Source organism: Gymnoscopelus microlampas, assembly GCF_963454915.1.
Source record: "Gymnoscopelus microlampas genome assembly, chromosome: 4".
NCBI lineage: Eukaryota > Metazoa > Chordata > Actinopteri > Myctophiformes > Myctophidae > Gymnoscopelus > Gymnoscopelus microlampas.
The window spans coordinates 49,622,151-49,642,756 of NC_139941.1; the positions used below are offsets into that span (position 1 = coordinate 49,622,151).

General features: G+C 40.0%; 1 protein-coding gene across 1 annotated transcript in view; it reads left to right on the plus strand.

Annotated features, from left to right (window-relative positions):
* Positions 1-17,223, plus strand: part of LOC311044122 (HLA class II histocompatibility antigen, DP beta 1 chain-like) — a gene marked incomplete at its 3' end in the record, with an annotated part of 35,571 nt that extends 18,348 nt beyond the window's left edge. The window contains exons 3-6 of the mRNA XM_084055542.1: positions 5,270-5,527; positions 6,434-6,706; positions 8,019-8,235; positions 17,181-17,223. Of these exons, the coding sequence (XP_083911668.1) occupies positions 5,270-5,527; positions 6,434-6,706; positions 8,019-8,235; positions 17,181-17,223 (791 nt within the window). The remainder of the gene's footprint in view (positions 1-5,269; positions 5,528-6,433; positions 6,707-8,018; positions 8,236-17,180) is intronic.
* Positions 17,224-20,606: the final 3,383 nt, after the last annotated feature.

The window sequence follows — 20,606 nt, forward strand, 5'->3', positions numbered from 1 at the left end:
AATTGCCAAGCAGACACATGGCCCAACTAACTCCACATTTTCCCCCAAAATTCCTCAATATTCTGCCTGTGACACCAGCTGCTTCGCATCCCATCACTGTACTTGCAGGATGTACAATTAATATCAAACGCATTATGCTCCAATACTTATGCAAATCACAAAATTCACGTCCGGGTGTTTCTTTTCACCAGCCAATCACCTTTCACGTTGCCACGTCCGTTGCCACGTCGCGTTGACGTACGCTAAACAAGCGCTGCCGTGCGCACAATGCAAACGAGCCCAAAGGCGCGCAAAAATAAGCCGTTGCTTAGACACAAAGTCAGACCTGGCAACGCAGCCTACGCCAATCATGTGTGAGAGATCTACAAGCTATGGGGCAGAGACGCCACCGTATCTTAGCAACAACTACAGCGCTCACTCTCATTGGTCGTGTCACGCTAAGAGCAGTCTCCAGACAATGGCATCGCAGACAGCTTGCTGTTACTGCTGTAGCCATCACAGGCAGTTGCAGCACGACGGACAGGGCGCTGTGATAGCTGCCATGTCGCTAACGCTAACGTGGTTGTCATGCCTGCAGCGGCTGTGCAATCACTTTGTCAACAATGCACGTTCGTGTGGTGAATGTCAATATTGCTGCTCAGTTCGTCCATTGTAGATGGTGTATGTTTGTGTGTGTCTTCTGGAGAACTATGTAGCTCCACAGCAACTACAGTAACTAACGTAATGGCAGGACCGCCCCGTGCAACGCATGTTAGGCTGCATTATGGTCATGTAGTAATTTCAGATAATTTCGCTCCGATTAGAGCAGTGCTTATCAACCCTTTCACGCCCCCCCCCCCCCCCCCCCCCCCCAAATACACGTACTTGATCTGGGACCCCCCCCATTCTGTTTGACTCCGTTCCACAAGTAAATATTGTGAAAATAGCCGATCTACAAGCTCGAAACGCCTCACGTTGCGAGGCTTTGTAAGCTTGTAGATCGGCTATTTTCTACATGATTGCCTCTTTCTTACATTCTTTGCCAATGTGGCCCATGTTTTCATAGTATAGTTTGTTGACTACTTCTGTTGCAGAAATGGCCATTTCCTTTACTTTCGTTTTTTTATTGTCTCCGCCAGGCCGAAAGGCATGGCGCAAGACTATGTTTCACCCCCTGTCCGTCCGTCTGTGATAGCTAATCTCTCACATCGTTGACTTGATCGCAGCAAAATAACAGCCCGATGTGGAGAGTCAGTGAGAGCTGGATAAACGAGGTAAAATGTGTCAAAAGGAGTCTGTACGGCTGTCGATAAATGACGTCGGTGGGAGAGGAGATATTGTGTCTTTTGGACAAACAGCAGCGTGGTGCTGATGTTTGTTGTGTGAAGCAGCTTAATGTCAGAGTGTTTGTGTTGGAGCGCCTCAGTGCGGCTGCAGAGTTCATGTGCAACCTCTTCCAGAGAGACACAGAGACACTAGAAACTCTGCTGGGGAAAAAAAACACTGCTGGGCATTGACTTTCATATGGACATTGATCTACACACTGCAGGTATATCTGCTACACACACAACATCAAACTACACACTGCAGGTATGATGCAGCGTTTGCATTACAGCCAGCATGCCAGCGTAGTTCCCATATGGTTTCAAGGTGGGCTAAACCATATGGACCCCATGTCAGCAATGTCTGCGGCATCCACTTCAGTCCCAACTGCGATGCCCATGCAGGCTATAAGTAGCTTCTACCTGGCCCTTAGGTGGGCCCCAACTAGCCATGTTTATGTGGGACCAAGGCGGGTCCTAACTGGGTTTGCCCATGCAGGCTTTAACTGGGTTCTACCTGGGCCCTAGGTGTACCCTAACCAACCACAGTGCAGTGCCCATCGCTCCAATTGTTGTGACGTCAGGGCTCTCAATACTGCACATTGGTGGAGGAGGAGGGGCCGCAGGGCGACCGCACACATCGCTGAACCAATGGTAGCCCACGGATGTTTCCTCTGGGGATTTACAATCTGCCCCTCTATGCCACATATCATCCGCACTACAGGGTCTTCACTGACCGAGCCACGGCCCCACTGACCCTCATGACGCTACGCCACTTATATGAGTTGCCAAGTGGCCGTGGGCGCAACGTGGGCGTGGCCGCGGGCTAGACGCGAGCCCCCGCGTAGCGGGGGCGAGCTTCTAGTGAGTACGAACACGCGGAATGCGGAAGTAATCTGACGTGACGTCACGGGGTTGGAAAAGTTAAACAAATCTCTCGTTCTCAACAAACACTTATCGAAAAATGATCAACAAAATATGAAAATGCACAGAATATGTCCAGGTTTGTTTGGGTGGTGATGTGTGTTATGTTGCATTTAAACCACGTCTCTTAGCTCACGTTGTGTCAGTCCAATGTAGATAGATAGGTTTCATATCATGACACTTCAACCTGATGTTTGCACTTTTTCCATTTACGGCCCGTACATCTACATAAACGTCTAGATTTCAACTATAAAGTGCTTACCCCATGGCCACGGACGTTAAAATTATGTACGATCCCTCAAAAATACCCGTATATTCCGTGTTGTTCAATAAAAAGCATTTTAATCCGATTGGCTGCCATTTTCGTATAGAGTTATAATGTGCAATACACCTCCCAACCGATAGGATCGCATAGTTGAAAGCTGATGAAAAGACGGAGAAAATGGCCGTCGATCGGATTAAAAGGCTTTTTATTGAACAATACGGAAGATATGGGTACTCAAGCTGGAACGTACACAATTATAACATCCGTGGCCTTTAGTTAAGCACTTCATATTTGAAATCTGATCGTTTATGACCTGGACGTTAGCGTTGTAAATGGAGCAATCCACCACACCCACCACACTATGTTGAACGTTCCTTTGCACATGCGCAAACCACATAGTCCCGTTTGGACTTTTTAGGGCGTCAGGGAGAAATAACCAGGACTATATATTTATGCTAAATAGTAAAGAAAAAGCCTTGTGATGAATTGCTGTAGCAGTAAAATAGAAACATCAACAGAATGAAGTGGTATAAGTGAAATTAAACTTATTTGAAATTAAACAATGAATTGACTTCATGTGCTAATGCAATGGTTCTCAAACTTTTTCGTGCCAAGGACCCCCAAATAGACACTTATTAGACCGCGGACCCCCATTTGAAAAGATAAGCCAGGGACCCCCATAAGAGAAGATTTTTACGGCTCTCTAGCAGTGATTTCAACCATTTTAATTTCAAGGACCCCCAGTTTGACATGCATTAGGCTACGGACCCCCATTTAATGGCATGTAGGTCTCTGGGACCCACATTCATATTGTAAAATCAATGTTAATTTAACTCTGAGAGTGTACAAATGGAACCAAATGGACCTGTTAGGGTCCATTTGGTTACATTTGTACACTCTCAGAGTTACAGACCCATAAGGGTCCATTTGGTCCCTGTCCATCATTTAGCTGGGGACCCCCTGGAACCCCCTCAAGTACCCCTGGGGGTCCCCGGACCCCACTTTGAGAACCAATGTGCTAATGGTTATCAGCGGTAGGCCTGAAAGATGACGGTCATGGACATTCTTCAACCTGGTGTGATGAATTGCTCAATTTACAACTGTAACGTCTACACAAACGTTCAGATTTCAAATATGAAGTGCTTACCTAAATGCCCAGGATGTTATACATGCCGTAGTTTCAGCATGAGTACCCATATCTTCCGTATTGTTGGATGAAAAGCATTTTAATCCGATCGTCGGCCATTTTCGCATAGAGTTATAATGTGCAATACACCTCCCAACCGATAGGATCGCATAGTTGAAAGCTGATGAAAAGACGGAGAAAATGGCCGTCGATCGGATTAAAAGGCTTTTTATTGAACAATACGGAAGATATGGGTACTCAAGCTGGAACGTACACAATTATAACATCCGTGGCCTTTAGTTAAGCACTTCATATTTGAAATCTGATCGTTTATGACCTGGACGTTAGCGTTGTAAATGGAGCAATCCACCACACTATGTTGAACGTTCATTTGCGCATGCGCAAACGACATAGTCCCGTTTGGACTTTTTAGGGCGTTAGGGAGAAATAACCAGGACTGCAAAATCGGACTTTTAGGGGAACCAGGACCTTCATAATCGGACGTTTAGGGGCTACTGACGGTTCTTCAATAAGTGACTAGTTGGGAGTGAGAATGTGTTGTTTGTCCCAACTACCACTCAAAGTGGCTCCTGGCCAACTGCCTGGATGAGGCAGACTTATTTTTTAAAGCTTTGTTCTTTCTATTAGACTGTGCAGGGCAGAGGCGTCTAATCTCTGAGTCAGGGTAACCGCATATCCTGACTTTACTACTGACTGACTGACTGACGGACGTAGCACCAACACCACGTGACCTCTTTGTGAATGGAGTGACCAATGAATCAATTAACAACCATAACAACCCATCATAGCTTTCTATACCTGTCACCAACAGTGGGGTTTATTTGACTTATGTATTATTGTAAAGTATAATTTTTTATTTATTGGTAAAATAAATTACTTAAAGTACCAAAAGTAGTCATTATGCATAATGTCCTGTTTCACAAGTTATCGTCTAAAAAAAATTATACAAATCTTTTGAAAATAGCAGATCTACAAGTTCTGCTATTTTCAAATGGCCAAAATATATAGGGCTGAAGTGGGTAATGTATATTTTGTAATAATAATCAAAATCTACAAAGTAATTAGTAACTAAAGTTGTCAAATAATAGTAGTGGAGTAAAAGTACAATATTTGTCTCTAAGATGTAGTGGAGTAAAAGTACTGAAAATTGGAAATACTAGTAAAAATACCTCAAAATTGTACTTAAGTACAGTACTTGAGTGAATGTACTTAGTTACGACAGCGCCACGCTACTCGGCCGCTACGCCGGGTGTGCGCTCGGCGCTGCGCACGGTAAACGCTGATCAAGGACGACACGGAGACGTCGGGTCCTGACGAGCGGACGCTGCGGTGGGCGGGGCGTGGAGACGTCGTCACTATAGAAATCTGACATGATTTAATACCTGGTTGTTGTGAGTGACATCATGAAATATATTTTTCCTTATGAATTACTTTCATATTATAAATAAATAAATACATGAAAACATTTGAATCTGTTTCAGTGTGAATAAAACATTTAACAGGAAGCTACTTTTAATATCCAACCTGTCACTATAAGAACCAAACATGAATGTTTAACATGATGATTATGTGTTATTGTCACTGTGAAGAAGTTTGTTGTTGAATTTAATGTCATCTTTGTTTTATTTCCAGTGTTCCATGAGGACATTAATGTCCTTGGCTGTTCAGACACAGTTAAAGACCCATATAAAGAGTTCATGTATGCACTGGATGGTGAAGTGATGATATACGCAGACTTCAACAAAGGGAAGGTGGTGGAGCCTCAGCCTCCGTTTGTAGATCATATGACCTACCCTGCAGACACTTATGGTTTTGCTTTGGGTCAGCAGGCGTTCTGCAAATCCGAGCTGGACACCGTTCGCACTGCCTTGAAGAAACCACCAGTGAAAGGTATATGAATACTATGAACACAATAGTTATGAACTAAAACGGTTGAATACATACAGTGGTGTAAAGTAACTGTACAATTTTGACGTATTTGTACTTTACTTGAGTATTTCCAGTTTTCAGTACTTTTACTTCTACTCCACTACATCTCAGAGACAAATATTGTACTTTTACTCCACTACAATTATTTGAAAAAACTTTAGTTACTTTGTAGATTTTGATTATTACTACAAAACATACAGTAACCACTTCAGCCCTATATCGGCCATTTGAAAATAGCCGATCTACAAGTGTGACGCATTGTGAGCTTGTAGATCTGCTATTTTCAAAAGATTTGTATACATTTGAAAACTTGAAATGGGTCATTTTGTATAATGAGTACTTTTACATTTGGTACTTTAAGTACTTTTTGATGCAAATACTTTTATACTTTAACTCAAGTATTTTGAATTCCAGACTTTTAATTGTAGCAGAGTATTTTTACATTGCAGTATTGATACTTTTACTTAAGTAAAACATTTGAGTACTTTTTCAACCACTGAAGGCTGGTAGAGTGTGTTGTTACTGTTGCAATATTAAAATTGCGCCCCCCCAGCGCACCGCAGACAGACAGACAGACAGACAGACAGACAGACAGACAGACAGACAGACAGAGTCATTGTTTACTCAGCCACGCTAGACAACTGGACACATAGAGAAACAAAACTTAACTGGTAGCTCAATCTCATTGTATTTAAGATATTCAATATACATTCAAAACATTTTAATGCCAGATTTCACATCCTGAACCTATTTTAGACTTTATGTAGTGACATATTTGGCCGATAGGAGGCAGTTAGCCTAGTGTTGATATTATACAGATGATAATAAAACTGAACATTAATGACATTTTTAATTGTCTATTTCCAGATGGATATGTGTTCTATGAGGCTACCCGCTGTGTGTTTAACTCCAGTGAGCTGAAGGACATACAGTACATATACTCAAAGAATTTCGATGGTGATGAGCTCTACAGGTGGGACAGTAGAGTAGATCAGTGGGTTGGATACACTGAGCTTGGTGTGAAGAACGCAGAGCGCCTCAATAAAGATCCTACAACACTGCGTGCGATGAGAGCACAACCAGAGGCAGTCTGCAAACCCAACATTGAGATCTACTACTCCTCTGTTCTGAACAAGAGAGGTGCTGATCTCAGAGCAGCACTCAACACTCATCACCTCATAAACTATAACATGAAATCACATGATTCTATTCAGAGATGATTAATGGTGTTAATATTGATCTGATAATGATTATGAAACATTACTTAATCTGCTGACAAACATTTCAGATCCTCTTAACCCATTAAGATCTGAAGAAGCATCTGTGTCACATTTTGATTTGAGCTAAAAAGCATTATTTTACACTTTGGCTATTGAAAAAATAGCAGATCTACAAGCTCATAGCGCGGCACCGAGTGCCGCGCTATGAGCTTGTAGATCTGCTATTCTTTTTTAAATCAAGAAAATGTGTGTAAATTCATATATCTATATTATTTTCAAGCTAACATTTTTAACTCAAATCATTGTTTCTGGGGGTCCCTGGAACAAAGTATTTTGAGATGGGCGTCAGCATTTTGGGTGGTCCTTTACATGAAAAAGTGTGAGAACTACATAAAGCAACAATAGTTTTTCAGAAAACTGGATTTAGAAGACATTTGTAAAATCGGCCTCAGGTCTTAATGGTTTAAACACTTAAAGGGATAGTTCACCCCAAAAATGACTTATTTTCTACACCCCATGAAGCCTTGAATTCATGGAGATTTTTTAGTTTTTGTCGCATTCCTGAGACAATAATTTGATTGATTAATTTGGAAGATGCTAATGTCTCTGGTAGGAGACTCAAAGGAGACTCTTTGAGTCTCCTATTGGAGAGACCGCCGGTCATCAAATTATTGGCTTAGGAATGCGACAAAAACTAAAGAAAATCTAGTTGTAGTTCAAGGCCAGGTCTATTGCTACAGTCTGCAGATTATGGTGGTAGATTGGGAGTGAGTCTGCAGCTCTAACTGCAATGGGCAGTTCGTTCCACCGTTTGGGAGCCAGAAGGGAGAAGAGTCTAGGACGTGTGGAGCGTTGTCCAGGGTGTTTTAGAGAAGGAAAAAGAGTCTAGGACGTGAGGAGCGTTGACCAGGGTGTTTTAGAGAAGATTCTGACAGCTTCCCTGTGTTAGCTGATCTGAGTGAGCGGGAGGGGTTGTAAGCCTGTTGAAGCTTTCTAGATCATTTGGATCTCATTTGGATAATATACAATTATTAATGATAATGACATATTCAAATGACTGGTATATATTAATAATTGTGATAATAATGATAATGATAAGGGTAATAATAATAATGATAATAATAATAATAATAATAATAATAATAATAATAATAATAATAATGATAATAATAATAATAATAATAATAATAATAATAATAATAATAATAATAATAATAATCTTATTTATCCAGTGGAGCCCAAAGTGAGACTGAAGTCAGAGACTCCCCCTCGTCGTGGTGAACACACTCACATGCTGAGGTGCAGCAGCTACGACTTCTATCCTAAAGTGATCCTGGTGACCTGGTGGATAGGTCAAGAACCTTTGACCTCTGGTCTCTTCTCTACCGCTGAGCTGTCTGATGGAGACTGGTACTACCAGTACCACTCCTACCTGGAGTACACACCCAGGTACACACCTAACAGACACCTATACATAGAAATACACACCTAATAGACACCTCTACTGGTACTACCAGTACCACTCCTACCTGGAGTACACACCCAGGTACACACCTAACAGACACCTATACAGAGAAATACACACCTAACAGACACCTATACAGAGAAATACACACCTAATAGACACCTATACATATATTCTTTAAAAATAAAACAAGTGTTACTCTCTTGCTGAAAATGGCCCATTAATTGGTAGGCTAATATTAAGTCACACACACGGGAATACGCTATAACGTGCTTATCTCGTTATTAAGTTTCTTCTGCCTCTTGCCTTGCTATTGTTTCTGCAATGGGGAGGGAATAGTGGAATACACAATAAACACTAGAGCGGAGGAGAGCCCAGCGGGGCATTCATGCTCCTACACAAACAAAGTCAAACAAAATATTAACAAAGATCAACGGATCAATATGTCGTTTCAGCGTGTAGATTGGGTACTAGTACTGTGTGTGTGTGTGTGTGTGTGTGTGTGTGTGTGTGTGTGTGTGTGTGTGTGTGTGTGTGTGTGTGTGTGTGTGTGTGTGTGTGTGTGTATTACAGATCAGGAGAGAAGATCACATGCATGGTGGAACATCCCAGCCTGACCGCGCCTATCAAGATGGACTGGGGTCAGTTACTGTAATCTAGTGTAATCTACTGTCAAAATAGCAGATATAAAAGCTCATAGCGCGGCACCGAGTGCCGCACTATGAGCTTGTAGATCTGCTATTTTTGAAAAATCGTGAACATTTGTGCAAATCTTTGAATATATGTATTTTTAAAGCAAACATTTGTAACTGTAAAATGTCTCTCAACATATGTCTTAAATTTTCTGAAAAAATATATCAGTGGTTCTCAAACTTTTTCTTGTCAAGAACTCCCAAATTGATATGTTTTTGGCCACTGATCCCCATCAAAATATGTTGTTCCAGAAGAAAATGTTTGAGTTAAAAATGTTGTTTAAATAATAAAATATATAAATTATATTCAAACATTTGCACAAATGTTCAAGATTTAAAAAAAATTGCAGATCTACAAGCTCATAGCGCAGCACTCGGTGTCGCGCCATGAGCTTATTGATTTGATAAAAGCAGATTAAAGACCAGATTGATTTGATAAAAACTGATAAAAGACCTGCTTGATTTGATAAAAGCTGATTAAAGACCAGATTGATTTGATAAAAACAGATCAAAGACCAGATTGATTTGATAAAAACAGATCAAAGACCAGATTGATTTGATAAAAGTAGATCAACAGTTCTGAGTCTATGACTCTGTCCCAAGATACTTTCTGCACATTCCACAGCCTGGTTTATAATCATCATAGTAAAAGGTTGATTCATGTCTTCTAAAATCTATCATCATATCCTTTGTTTTGGATGTATTTAGCTCTAAGAAGGACATGTCACATCAGGTGACAAACTCCTCAAGGACTGGACCAATAGGTTTGGACTCATTATTACTGAACAGACTCACAATGACTGTGTCGTCTGTTTATTGTTTATTGTGTTTGGTTGTTGTAGCTTATTGTCAGATGACTCCAAGTCAGAGTCAGTGAAGAACAAGGCGTTTTAATCTACTGTAATAATATGATATATGATATATGATATGATATAATATAATATAATATAATATAATATAATATAATATAATATAATATAATATAATATAATATAATATAATATAATATAATATAATATGACATCATTGTATTGTCAGATTTCTCCATGCCAGAGTCAGTGAAGAACAAGGTGGCCATGGGAACATCAGGTCTGGTTCTGGGTCTGGTCTTGTTCCTGTCTGGATTCATCTACTTCCAGTGGAAGAAACGAGGTGATTAGCATGTTTGATTAACATTTTTTTAACATGTTTCATTAATTATTATACTACCAGTGTAACAAATGAGGTCAGATCAACAGAGGATCACATGACAGTGGCAGCGGTGGCCTAGTGGTTAGAGGGGCGGCCTTGATACCGGAAGGTCCCTAGTTCGATTCCCCAATTCATCACATCAATCATGAATCACCGCTGAATAGCCCTTGAGCAAGGCTTCCATGCAGGGTCTGGCTGTAAATAAGTTCCGCACTTAGTCCAACACCCTGGGTAAACAACAAACTTTGCTTTGCTTTGCTTTGCTTTGCTTTGACATGTGGAACCCTCACAGAAATGCAAACAAACAAACATGTAAAGCCACAACCTAAACTGGTTTATATTGGTTTAGAACCTTAACCGGTTTAGACCAATTTAGATAACCTAGTTAGAGGTCAAAGTGTGTTCTATGTTGTCACATTTAGCTTTAATACATCAGTGTTACATTTAGAGTACACACAATACAGTACATATGATTTATTTGTGTGTCTGCTTTAACTGTCTCTCTTCTTCTTCTATCAGGTCGTATTCTGGTGCCGACAACCAATGATGAGAATCTTTAGACTCCTTCCACACACCCAGGTTCACTTCCTCTTTCTTTTTACTGAACTTTTTTTCTTTTTGTTTATGTATAAAAGTGTATAAAAGTAGAAAACACACACAAAACAACATGCTTGTGTAAGAAGTGAAACAACTAGCCTGGTAAACCATCCCGGTCGCGTGAATTTACATTATCATGTGTCTTCTGCTTAATTTATTATGTTAATGAATCTAATAATCAAATGTAATAATCAAATGATTTGTTGTATCAGACAACACTGATGACAATGTGGTCAGATGAGGGGGGGGGGTTGTGTGTGTCTTCATCAGTTTGATGAACCGCCCACACTAATTGGGACTCCCTCTTCCTTTGGTGTGTCGCCCAGGTGGCGCCTAAACCCTGACCTTTAACCTCACATAAACTATGTTTATAAACCTAACCTTAACCCTAACCTTACTAATAACTTGTTCATGATCTATTAACCATTTATAGCATAGTTTCAAATCATTAAATCTTTAACCATTAACACACATTTAACAAGTTATGAATAACACATTAACTAATAATTTGGGAATGATTAATTTACTATTATAAGGGAATGTTATTCTAAAGTGTTAACATGTTCACACAGTTAATACATTCTGATTCTTAATGGTTTATTGTCTTTTCACAGAACACCTGGGTGTGTTTTCAGAGAAGCAGAGAGTCATCCCTGGTGGAGAGAGGAGGAAATACATGTGTGTCCATTCAGCTTTTAAATACTCATAACAGCAGCACAATGATGACATCATCAACCTTTTTCACTAATGTGTCCTTTTCACAATTAAAAATGCTAATTGGCTAGCTAAGGCTAACGATAATTACTGTCTTTTCCCGGTGTTTCACCCAGGTCAATGTGGTTTTGAGGTGAGGTTAAGGTTAGGGTTAAAGTTAGGTTTATAGACATAGTTTATGTGAGGTTAAAGGTCAGGGTTTAGGCGCCACCTGGGCGACACACCAAAGGAAGAGGGAGTCCCAATTAGTGTGGGCGGTTCATCAAATTACTTTGTATAGTTTCTGTCTTCAGAAAACACAAACATAACATATCAGTTCTACACTATATTGAAACATTAAATTAATGATCACACACACAATCAGAGTTCTTCATAACATACATAATATTAATATCCATCTGAATGGATGTCAGTCAACCATGTTTGTGAAAAAGGTTTTATTTTTTATTTTATAATTGACCATAAGTCATTTATTATTATGTAATCATTTATAATGTGTGATAATGAATGTGTTACGATCATCATGACATCACTATTTCCCTGTGATGGGTGGACCTGGTCCTCTAGGGTGGTCTGAGGTGATGGGTGGACCTGGTCCTCTAGGGTGGTCTGAGGTGATTATTTATCTTTCCGTTTTTCAGCTCCACTGTTGTGTTTCTATCCGTTCCTTCCCCCCTGGGATCTGGGCCCCTGATCATGAATGGTTTGAAGTTCAGATGTTAGATTTTGGCTTTAATTTGCTTGGTTTGAATGGAATGTCACAATATCAATAAAGGAATGAGAAAACATCATTGTGCCTCATGTTCTCTTACATTTCACTGCAGGTGGGTTGCCAATTTCAGCCAATCAAGAGAGAGTGCCCATTCACAATATAGAGCTATTTAACTGTTACTGAACAAACACTCTATAGTAATGATTACTATCACAATATAGAGCTATTTAATACGGTTACTGAACAAACAACGAAAGTGCCAAAACCAGAAATTCTGCCATGACGCTCGTGACAAACAAGAACCATGGCTAGCTTTTGTACATAAAGTCCCTCAGTTTGGCTGTTGCGATGCAACACTATTGTAAGCTTTTACTGTATATCGGCTATTTTTGGTACTTTTTCTTTTTAATTGTGAAGTAGTGTTTTACAATTGTGTTTCCCCAGATCCCACTTTGAGAACCAATGGCTATATACTGTAGCCAAAGGCTATATAAAAAAAACTATAATAACACAAATGTGTTTGATTGATTTTTCCATATTTAATACTTTGGCTATTCAAAAATAGCAGATCTACAAGCTCATAGCGTGGCACCAAGTGCCGTGCTATGAGCTTGTAGATCTGCTATTTTTGAAAGATCTTTAACATTTGTGCAAATAAAATATATTTTTAAAGGGAACATTTTTGACTCAAGTCTTTGCCTCTGCGGGGATCCTTATTTCAAAATATTTTGAGATGGTCAAATACATATAGGACTAATTTTGGGAGTCCCCCTATGGGTGCATCCACACATAAGATACAAATTGACGCTCGGAAGTCGGTAGTTCCATCCACTCCCATGTTATGGGGAAAAAAAAATAAAGTTCCACTGATATATAGCAACAATATTTTTTCAGAAAACTGTTAGGATTTAGAAGACATTTGTAGAATCGGTCTCAGGTCTTAATGGGTTAATAAACAGAAGGGGGAAAATAATAATGTTATAAAATCAGGAGCCAGACAGTCTTTCATCTGGAAATGTGAGACTACAGAGAGGGAGAGAGAGAGAAGAGAAGAGAGACGCAAGACCAAGTTTCCCCACTTGATCATCTGAAATAATGTATTCAGCTTCCTCTATCCTGGTGGGAAACTCATGTAGACTAGCTGTGTAGATCTAAAGGACCTCACATCAAAGCGAGAGAGAGAGTGAAAGAGAGAGAGAGAGAGACACACACACACAAAGACAGACAGACAGACAGACAGACAGACAGACGGTGTCAGACAGACAGATATGTGCGTACCACTGAGTGCACCTCTCTCTATAATTCCAATAATTCCACACTACAGTATGAGAGCATTTCCTGTCTTTTACAAAGGACAACGTTGTGATTATGTTACAGCTCAGCCAACATTTACAATATTCACTTATTATTATTATTCAAAGTGACATTTACACCACATCACTGTTACCATGTTTTACTATGAGAGAGAGAGAGAGAGAGGGAGAGAGAGAGAGAGAGAGAGAGAGAGAGAGAGAGAGAGAGAGAGAGAGAGAGAGAGAGAGAGAGAGAGAGAGAGAGAGAGAGAGAGAGAGAGAGAGAGAGAGGGTGGGGGGGGCTGGGGTAGATTTGAACTTACTTCAGACACTATTGTAACCATTATGACAAATGAAATTCCGGGAGTAGGACGGAGGCCCTACGTCCTCCCGGAGGGGGCTCCTAACTGGCTCAGTTGTGTCAGTAGGAAACAACAGCAGAGACAACACACAGTGTGTTTTTATTTATACCTGACAGTAGTATCCTAACTAAATGTACACTACATGACCCCAAAACACCAATCAAATGGTTACAGGTGACTATAGTGACACAATGTCATGTCACCTTTTCTTAGGCCAACATAATTGTGCTTAACGATATTATCACGTTAATCTACATATGCTTAAAACTCTTAAAATGTCACTTTTGTCAGACACTCAAATCCCATGTTTACTTAATGTTACTGTTACAAGTAGAAGTCTGGAATTCAAAATGAACTTGAGTAAAAGTACTTGAGTCAAAATGTAGGTAAAGTACCACATTTAGAACAAATATGAGACATTTGTCATTCTACTACTCTGCCTCCACAATGTGGAATAACCTGACATCATCTATTAAACCAGGGGTCTTCAACGTTTTCAGGCCAAGGACCCCCTAGCTGAGAGAGAGAGATAAAGCAGGGACCCCCTACTCTATATTGTATAAAATTGTGCTTCAGATAAACGTTTTCTTTTTACTTGGTCTGCTCCGTTTTCCCTCTACACCTATATCTCTTTGCCAAAAATAGCTGATCTACAAGCTCACAACGCCTCGCGCTGCGAGGCGTTGTGAGCTTGTAGATCAGCTATTTTTGGCTAAAGTTCTCCTCAGGAAAGGGATGCTAGGGTTCAAGTGGTTAATGTACAAATCATATCACACAAAGATTTTGCGGACCCCCATGTAGTAGCTCTAAGGACCCCCTAGGGGTGCCGGACACCCTGTTGAAGACCCCTGCATTAAACTAAGGATGTGAATCACAGGTTTCTTTCAAAAAGTGTCCTGAAAAAACATCTATCAGGAGGAGGAGACCACAAGGGGAGATGAATGCATCCTCCGTTATTATTTACCCCTTTTGTGCCAGGGAAACAAATACCCTAAATCTTCATTATTTAGAAATAACTGTTAATAATAATCTGCAGAAACACAACATAATTGCCTCCTAACGCCTGCAACTTTAATTTTTATTTTTTTGCCGATACCGATGTTGACCGATAGTGGCAAATATCGTCCAATATCGATATGTGGCCGATATATCGGTGCATCCCTATTTCTGACTAATAAATAATTGAATGGATCAAATCAATGTGACCTGATGACGAGGACAAAGTGTGTGTTCCTCACAAGGCCAGAAACAGACCAGAAAGAAACCAATTAACAATTATTTTAGACAAGGTTATAATTTAATTAAGATTGGGACAGCGCCACTTAATCCAAGACACAGCTTGGAACACATTCATTACAAAGATAAAGATCAGGACTTTTTTTTAACAGAGAGGGAAATAATATAGTTTATGGGTCTGAGTCTGTGGAATAATTATTAGTCTGACAGAAAAGTCACTGATATGTCTAGTGTGATTATGAGCCTCCATGTTGACCTTACCTGGGACTGCCAGCAGAGGGCATCAGAGTCATGCTCTGCTGAACCAGTAATCAGTGACATGAGGTGGAAAGTAACCAATTACATGTACTCAATTACTGTACTTAAGCACCCTTTCGAGGTATTTTTACTTTACTGGAGTATTTCCGGTTTTAAATACTTGTACTTTTACTCCACAAAAATCATTATTAACATAAACATACATTAACCTCTTCAGCCATATACGTAGGCTATTTGAAAATAGCCGATCTACAAGCTCACAACGTGTCATGGTGCGACGCATTGTGAGCTTGTAGATCTGCTATTTTCAAAAGATTTTTTATACATTCTGGACATTTGAAAGCTTGTGAAATGGGACATTCTGCATAATGAGTACATTTTCTTTTGCATATTACAAAAGTTTTTGATTACCAGACTGTTACTTGTAACAGAGTGTTTCTACATTGCAGTATTGATACTTTTACTTAAGTAAAACATGTGAGTACTTTTCCCACCACTTATCAGTGAATATACAGCCTGGCAACAGGCAGCCTCCTCCACTCATCAGCTCTCAGGAGACATGTGTAATCCAGACAGAGCAGATAGTAATCACATCCTTTACTCTCTCTAGAGTTATAGACCTGTGAGGGTCCATCTGGACGCTGACCTCCTGAGCGTCTTAACCCTTTAAGACCGGGAAGGGAACGCTTGTGTGTCATTTTAAGATTTCTTTGGCTATTCAAAAATAGCAGATATACAAGCTCATAGCGCGGCACCGAGTGCCGCGCTGTGAGCTTGTAGATCTGCTATTTTTAGAACTATCTTGAACATTTGTGCAAATCTTTTATATACATTTTTTGTTCAAATCTTTGCTTCTGGGGGTCCCTGGGAAAAAAAAGGTTTTAGATGGGAGGGGGTCCGCGGACAAATAGATATTATTTTGGGGGTCTTTGACTGAAGTTAAAGCACGTGGTCAAAGCAAAGGTCAATTTCACTGTGACCTCATAAAACACGTTCATTAGATTCCTTCAAAGTCTTCACTGCATATCGTCACTGTCCAGAAGAAACCCTGATATCTCCATCATTTACACATTTTATGTGTTTTTTTCCCTCCGTACACTCATTCACTGCCAGAGTAAATACATAAATCACCCACTGCCAGCCATTTTTCAACTTGTATCTTACTAGAGGTGCGGGTCGCTACGCGACCCTTCCGTCTAGTCGCTGGCGCGAGGCTCTCGTGAAGTGGGCTGTAGATGTTTTGGAGACGCAAACCAAAAGCGAGAGCAACAGTGTTTCCAGACGCAAACCGAAAACAAAAGCAAACTGAGAGACGGACACATTTCACCCGTTCATCTATCTATGTATTCACACAGGCTCTTGCAGGAGCCGAATGTGCGGCACAGATTGATGAAGCAGCACGCTCAGCCCAGCGAGACAGCGTTGCGTTCAACCCTCCCAAAGAGTCAGACAGACAGTATTTGGATGGGGGGCGGAGTTGCCGGGGTTGCCATGTCCAGGAGTTGTAAGCGTGAAGTGGCGTGTAATTGGTTGGGGAAACTGCGGCGACGCATGCGCAGTGCGCAGGGCGGTGTTTTTGCATCAAGCTGGTTGCTTATTGCTCGCGCGCAATCTGGCAACAGTGATGGAACTTACACTCCGGCAAACATTCGACAGTGGATTCAAATTGTAAGGTAGATGTGTGGATGCACCCTATGGGCTATTTTTTGAATAGCTAAAGTATAAAAGGTTAAAGAGGTTAAAAATATTGTGACGCTATATATATTAATTCATTTTGCTGGGGACCCCCTGGTACCCCCCCAAGGACCCCTGGGGGTCCCCGGGCCCCACTTTGAGAACCAATGATTTAGACCTATTCATCCATGTGTTTTCCAGCTTCACCCAGCTGAGTGCTGCCAACAGAGGACAAAACACATAGCTGGGTATGGGAAGCCTTCTGCTGTCACTTTACACGGAATGACCCAAAGTAGAACACATTACCACTTTAGCCCTATGTTATACCTAGATCTGCTATTTTCCACACACAAAAAAATTACTTTTACTTTTGGTACTTTAAGTATATTTTGATGCCTATACTTTTGTACTTTTACTTAACTCAGTTTTGAATTATGGACTTGTACTTGTAACCGAGTATTTCTCCATTGCAGTATTGATACTTTTACTTAAGTAAAACAAATGGAGTACTTTTTCCACCACTGGAAAAGCAATTGGTTTATCAGTCTGGTGGTGTCGATCTGTTTCTCTACAGTCCAATCAAACAGCTCCAGTCAATTCACCACAGGGACACAACCCACCCAAGCGTTCAATTGCAAATTTCAACTGATTGCTCATTTGTGGGTGAATTTGTACTTTGACCTTGATCTAAACGCATGTTCATGAATTCTGGTGATCTCAAAAGTATCACCAAATTAAAGGATATCCCCCAATTTAGTTGGAAATAATACGTTCAATGTTCTTTCTACAGTGTTTGGTTCCAAATGTAAGTTGGACTAGCGGCCATTCTGACAGAGACAAACGTCCTACTACTAGGACAGAGGTGGAGGTGGAGAACTGCTACTCAGGGTCTTACCTGTATAGATGAATCAAGCTGGTCAGATATCCTTTGTGGGCGGGTCCTACGGCTGGCCACACCCCTTCCACCATCGTACTATTCACACTCCCTGGGTTGTCAAAAACACAATCTGCACAAAGAGCAGAATAGTAAATTATTCTGTTATTTTTCTTTGTTCTTATGAGACCTCAATGACTTATTTTCTTCTTCATAATATCTTACAACTTAACTAAGGATATAGTACTTCAAATACAATGGAATAATGTACAGTCATGGTCAGTGTCCTGGTCAGTATCATGGTCAGTATCGTGGTCAGTATCATGCTCAATATCATGGTCAATATCTTGGTCAGTATCACAACACAAATTAACACATGAATTATTTACAAATGAATAATTTAACTTTTAATTATACTATAAATTATTCTCAACCTTTTAATACATAATTTTAATATATTCCCCTTTTAACCATTAATTTGTATCTCTAATCCTACTATAATTCTAGTAACCTCTGTCCGTTTGTAGTGGGTCTGTAGTGGGAGTAGGTGAAGCTACCCGGTTCTCCTCAGTGGCTGGACCAATTGCTCTGATTTTGCACACAGCCATTGACCATTACCATCTGAACTTAACTGTGAAGCCCGTTTTTCGATTTCATAAAATCTCAGCTTCTTATTAGCGCTTTTGTGTCAAAGAATGTCGCCATGGTTGGGCTGTCCAGCTATGGGACGAACTGCCTCCCGGGTTGCCAGATCATGTGCGCATATCCCCCCACGGATGCGTCGACCGGGTATGGTCTAGTTTATTTAATATATGTAAATTATAACCGTCCCTAATGTATTTGATATATAGTAAAGTATAACCATCCAGGTACTTGTAGCTAAAACAAACCATTAGTGTCTGAAGACACTCAAACCAAATGGTTTTCATGTCACAAAATAAGCAGAATGACCCTTTAATGTCTCACTATGCTGCTGCCTCACTAACCAAGTCAAGCTAACTAGTTTAGAGCTTAGCATCTTGGTTAGCATTAAACCTCTTCATAAACATCACTAAGACGACAGTGTTGACACTAAAGTACGTTTAAAACATTAACACAACCACTGGTTGTTTTTTATCAAGTATTTTGACTCAAACAAGCACATAAAGTATGTAATGTAAACAGAATTATCTGTGGTCTGTGGACTCTAATGTCTCATTAGCTCTGATGTATTATGGAAACGTACAATAAATGATGATTATTGTGTGTTTTCATACCAGAAGTTCTTCTTCACAGCAACCAAACAAAACCACCTGGCAGGAAGTGACGCTTACAGAACAGGCAGAAGTTCCTGAATATATAGAGTGTATTAAGTGTATTGTGCCCTCCAGTGGGAACAGCATCTAACTACACCTCTAAATCACACATCATACACTTTGCAACACAGTCTATGGATGTCTCTATCATCTGTGAGATCCTCTGTGAGAGGAAATACTGCCTGTTGTGTCCTCTTTACATCATAATGCTACTTTTCTTGGCGTTATACGTTATGTTAAAATGAATACCATACTGGGAACAAATCCTCAGAAGCTGTTGTAAGCCAGCACTATTTAGGAAAAAGATAACCAAGTCATTCACATTACATTAATAACAACAATATTCCCAACCAGACAGACAGTTTTATACAATACAATAATGTATAATATCATCATTCTAGCGCCAATTTTTATAAAGATTGAGAAACGGGGAAAAAATATTAAAAAAAAACAATATTGTGCACCTCTAATTTATATGAATTTACTCATGATATATTTAATATAATCATGATCAGACAGTGACAAAAAACAAACATTTAAATACACTTCAGCTCACTTTAAGTTCACTTTATATATAAAAATCTCAGGATCTCAGGATTTATCTAGTCCAATCAGATTGGGGAGTTTAATGAGACTATACGACGATTTGTTTTTATATAGAAAATAGGTCTTTAATTATGACCTTTATTGGAGGCTACAATTCCAAGTGTTTGAGAAACTTTCAGTGCTGATTTAGCCCATTTAGACGGGCAAGAATCTGTGTCATTTTATTTGGCTATTCCAAAATAGCAGATCTACAAGCTCATAGCCACCAAGTACCGCGCTATGAGCTTGTAGATCTGCTATTTAAAAATAAATGGTATATATTTTTTAAAGCAAACATTTGTAACTCAAATCTTTGCATTGTTGGGAACGCATCTGTGTCACTTAAAATGTCATTGGCTCGTTTGAAGAAAAAAACTGAAAATGTGTGCAAATATTTGAATATATATACACATTTTTAACTCAAATTTTTACTTCGGGGGGTCCCTGGAACAAAATATTTTGAGATGAGGGGGTCCGCGGACAAATACATATAATTTTGGGAGGTCCTTGACATGAAAAAGGGTTGAGAACGACTGATGTATAGCAACATACGTAAAAAAAAAAAAAAAACCTGTTAGGATTTAGAAGACATTTGTAGAATCCCCAGAAGCAAAGTTTGAGTTACAAATGTTTGCTTTAAAAAATACATATTCAAAGATTTGCACAAATTTTCACGATTAAAAAAAAAGTAGCAGATCTACAAGCTCATAGCGCGGCACTCGGTGCCGCGCTATGAGCTTGTAGATCTGCTATTTTTTTATGAATAGCCGCCTAGGCCGTTACCGTGTGATGTACTGGCTCCTTGATCTCCGTGGAAACGGGCAGGTTGTCGTAGTCAGCGGGATGGTACGCCCCCTCCGCCCCGCCCCCCTC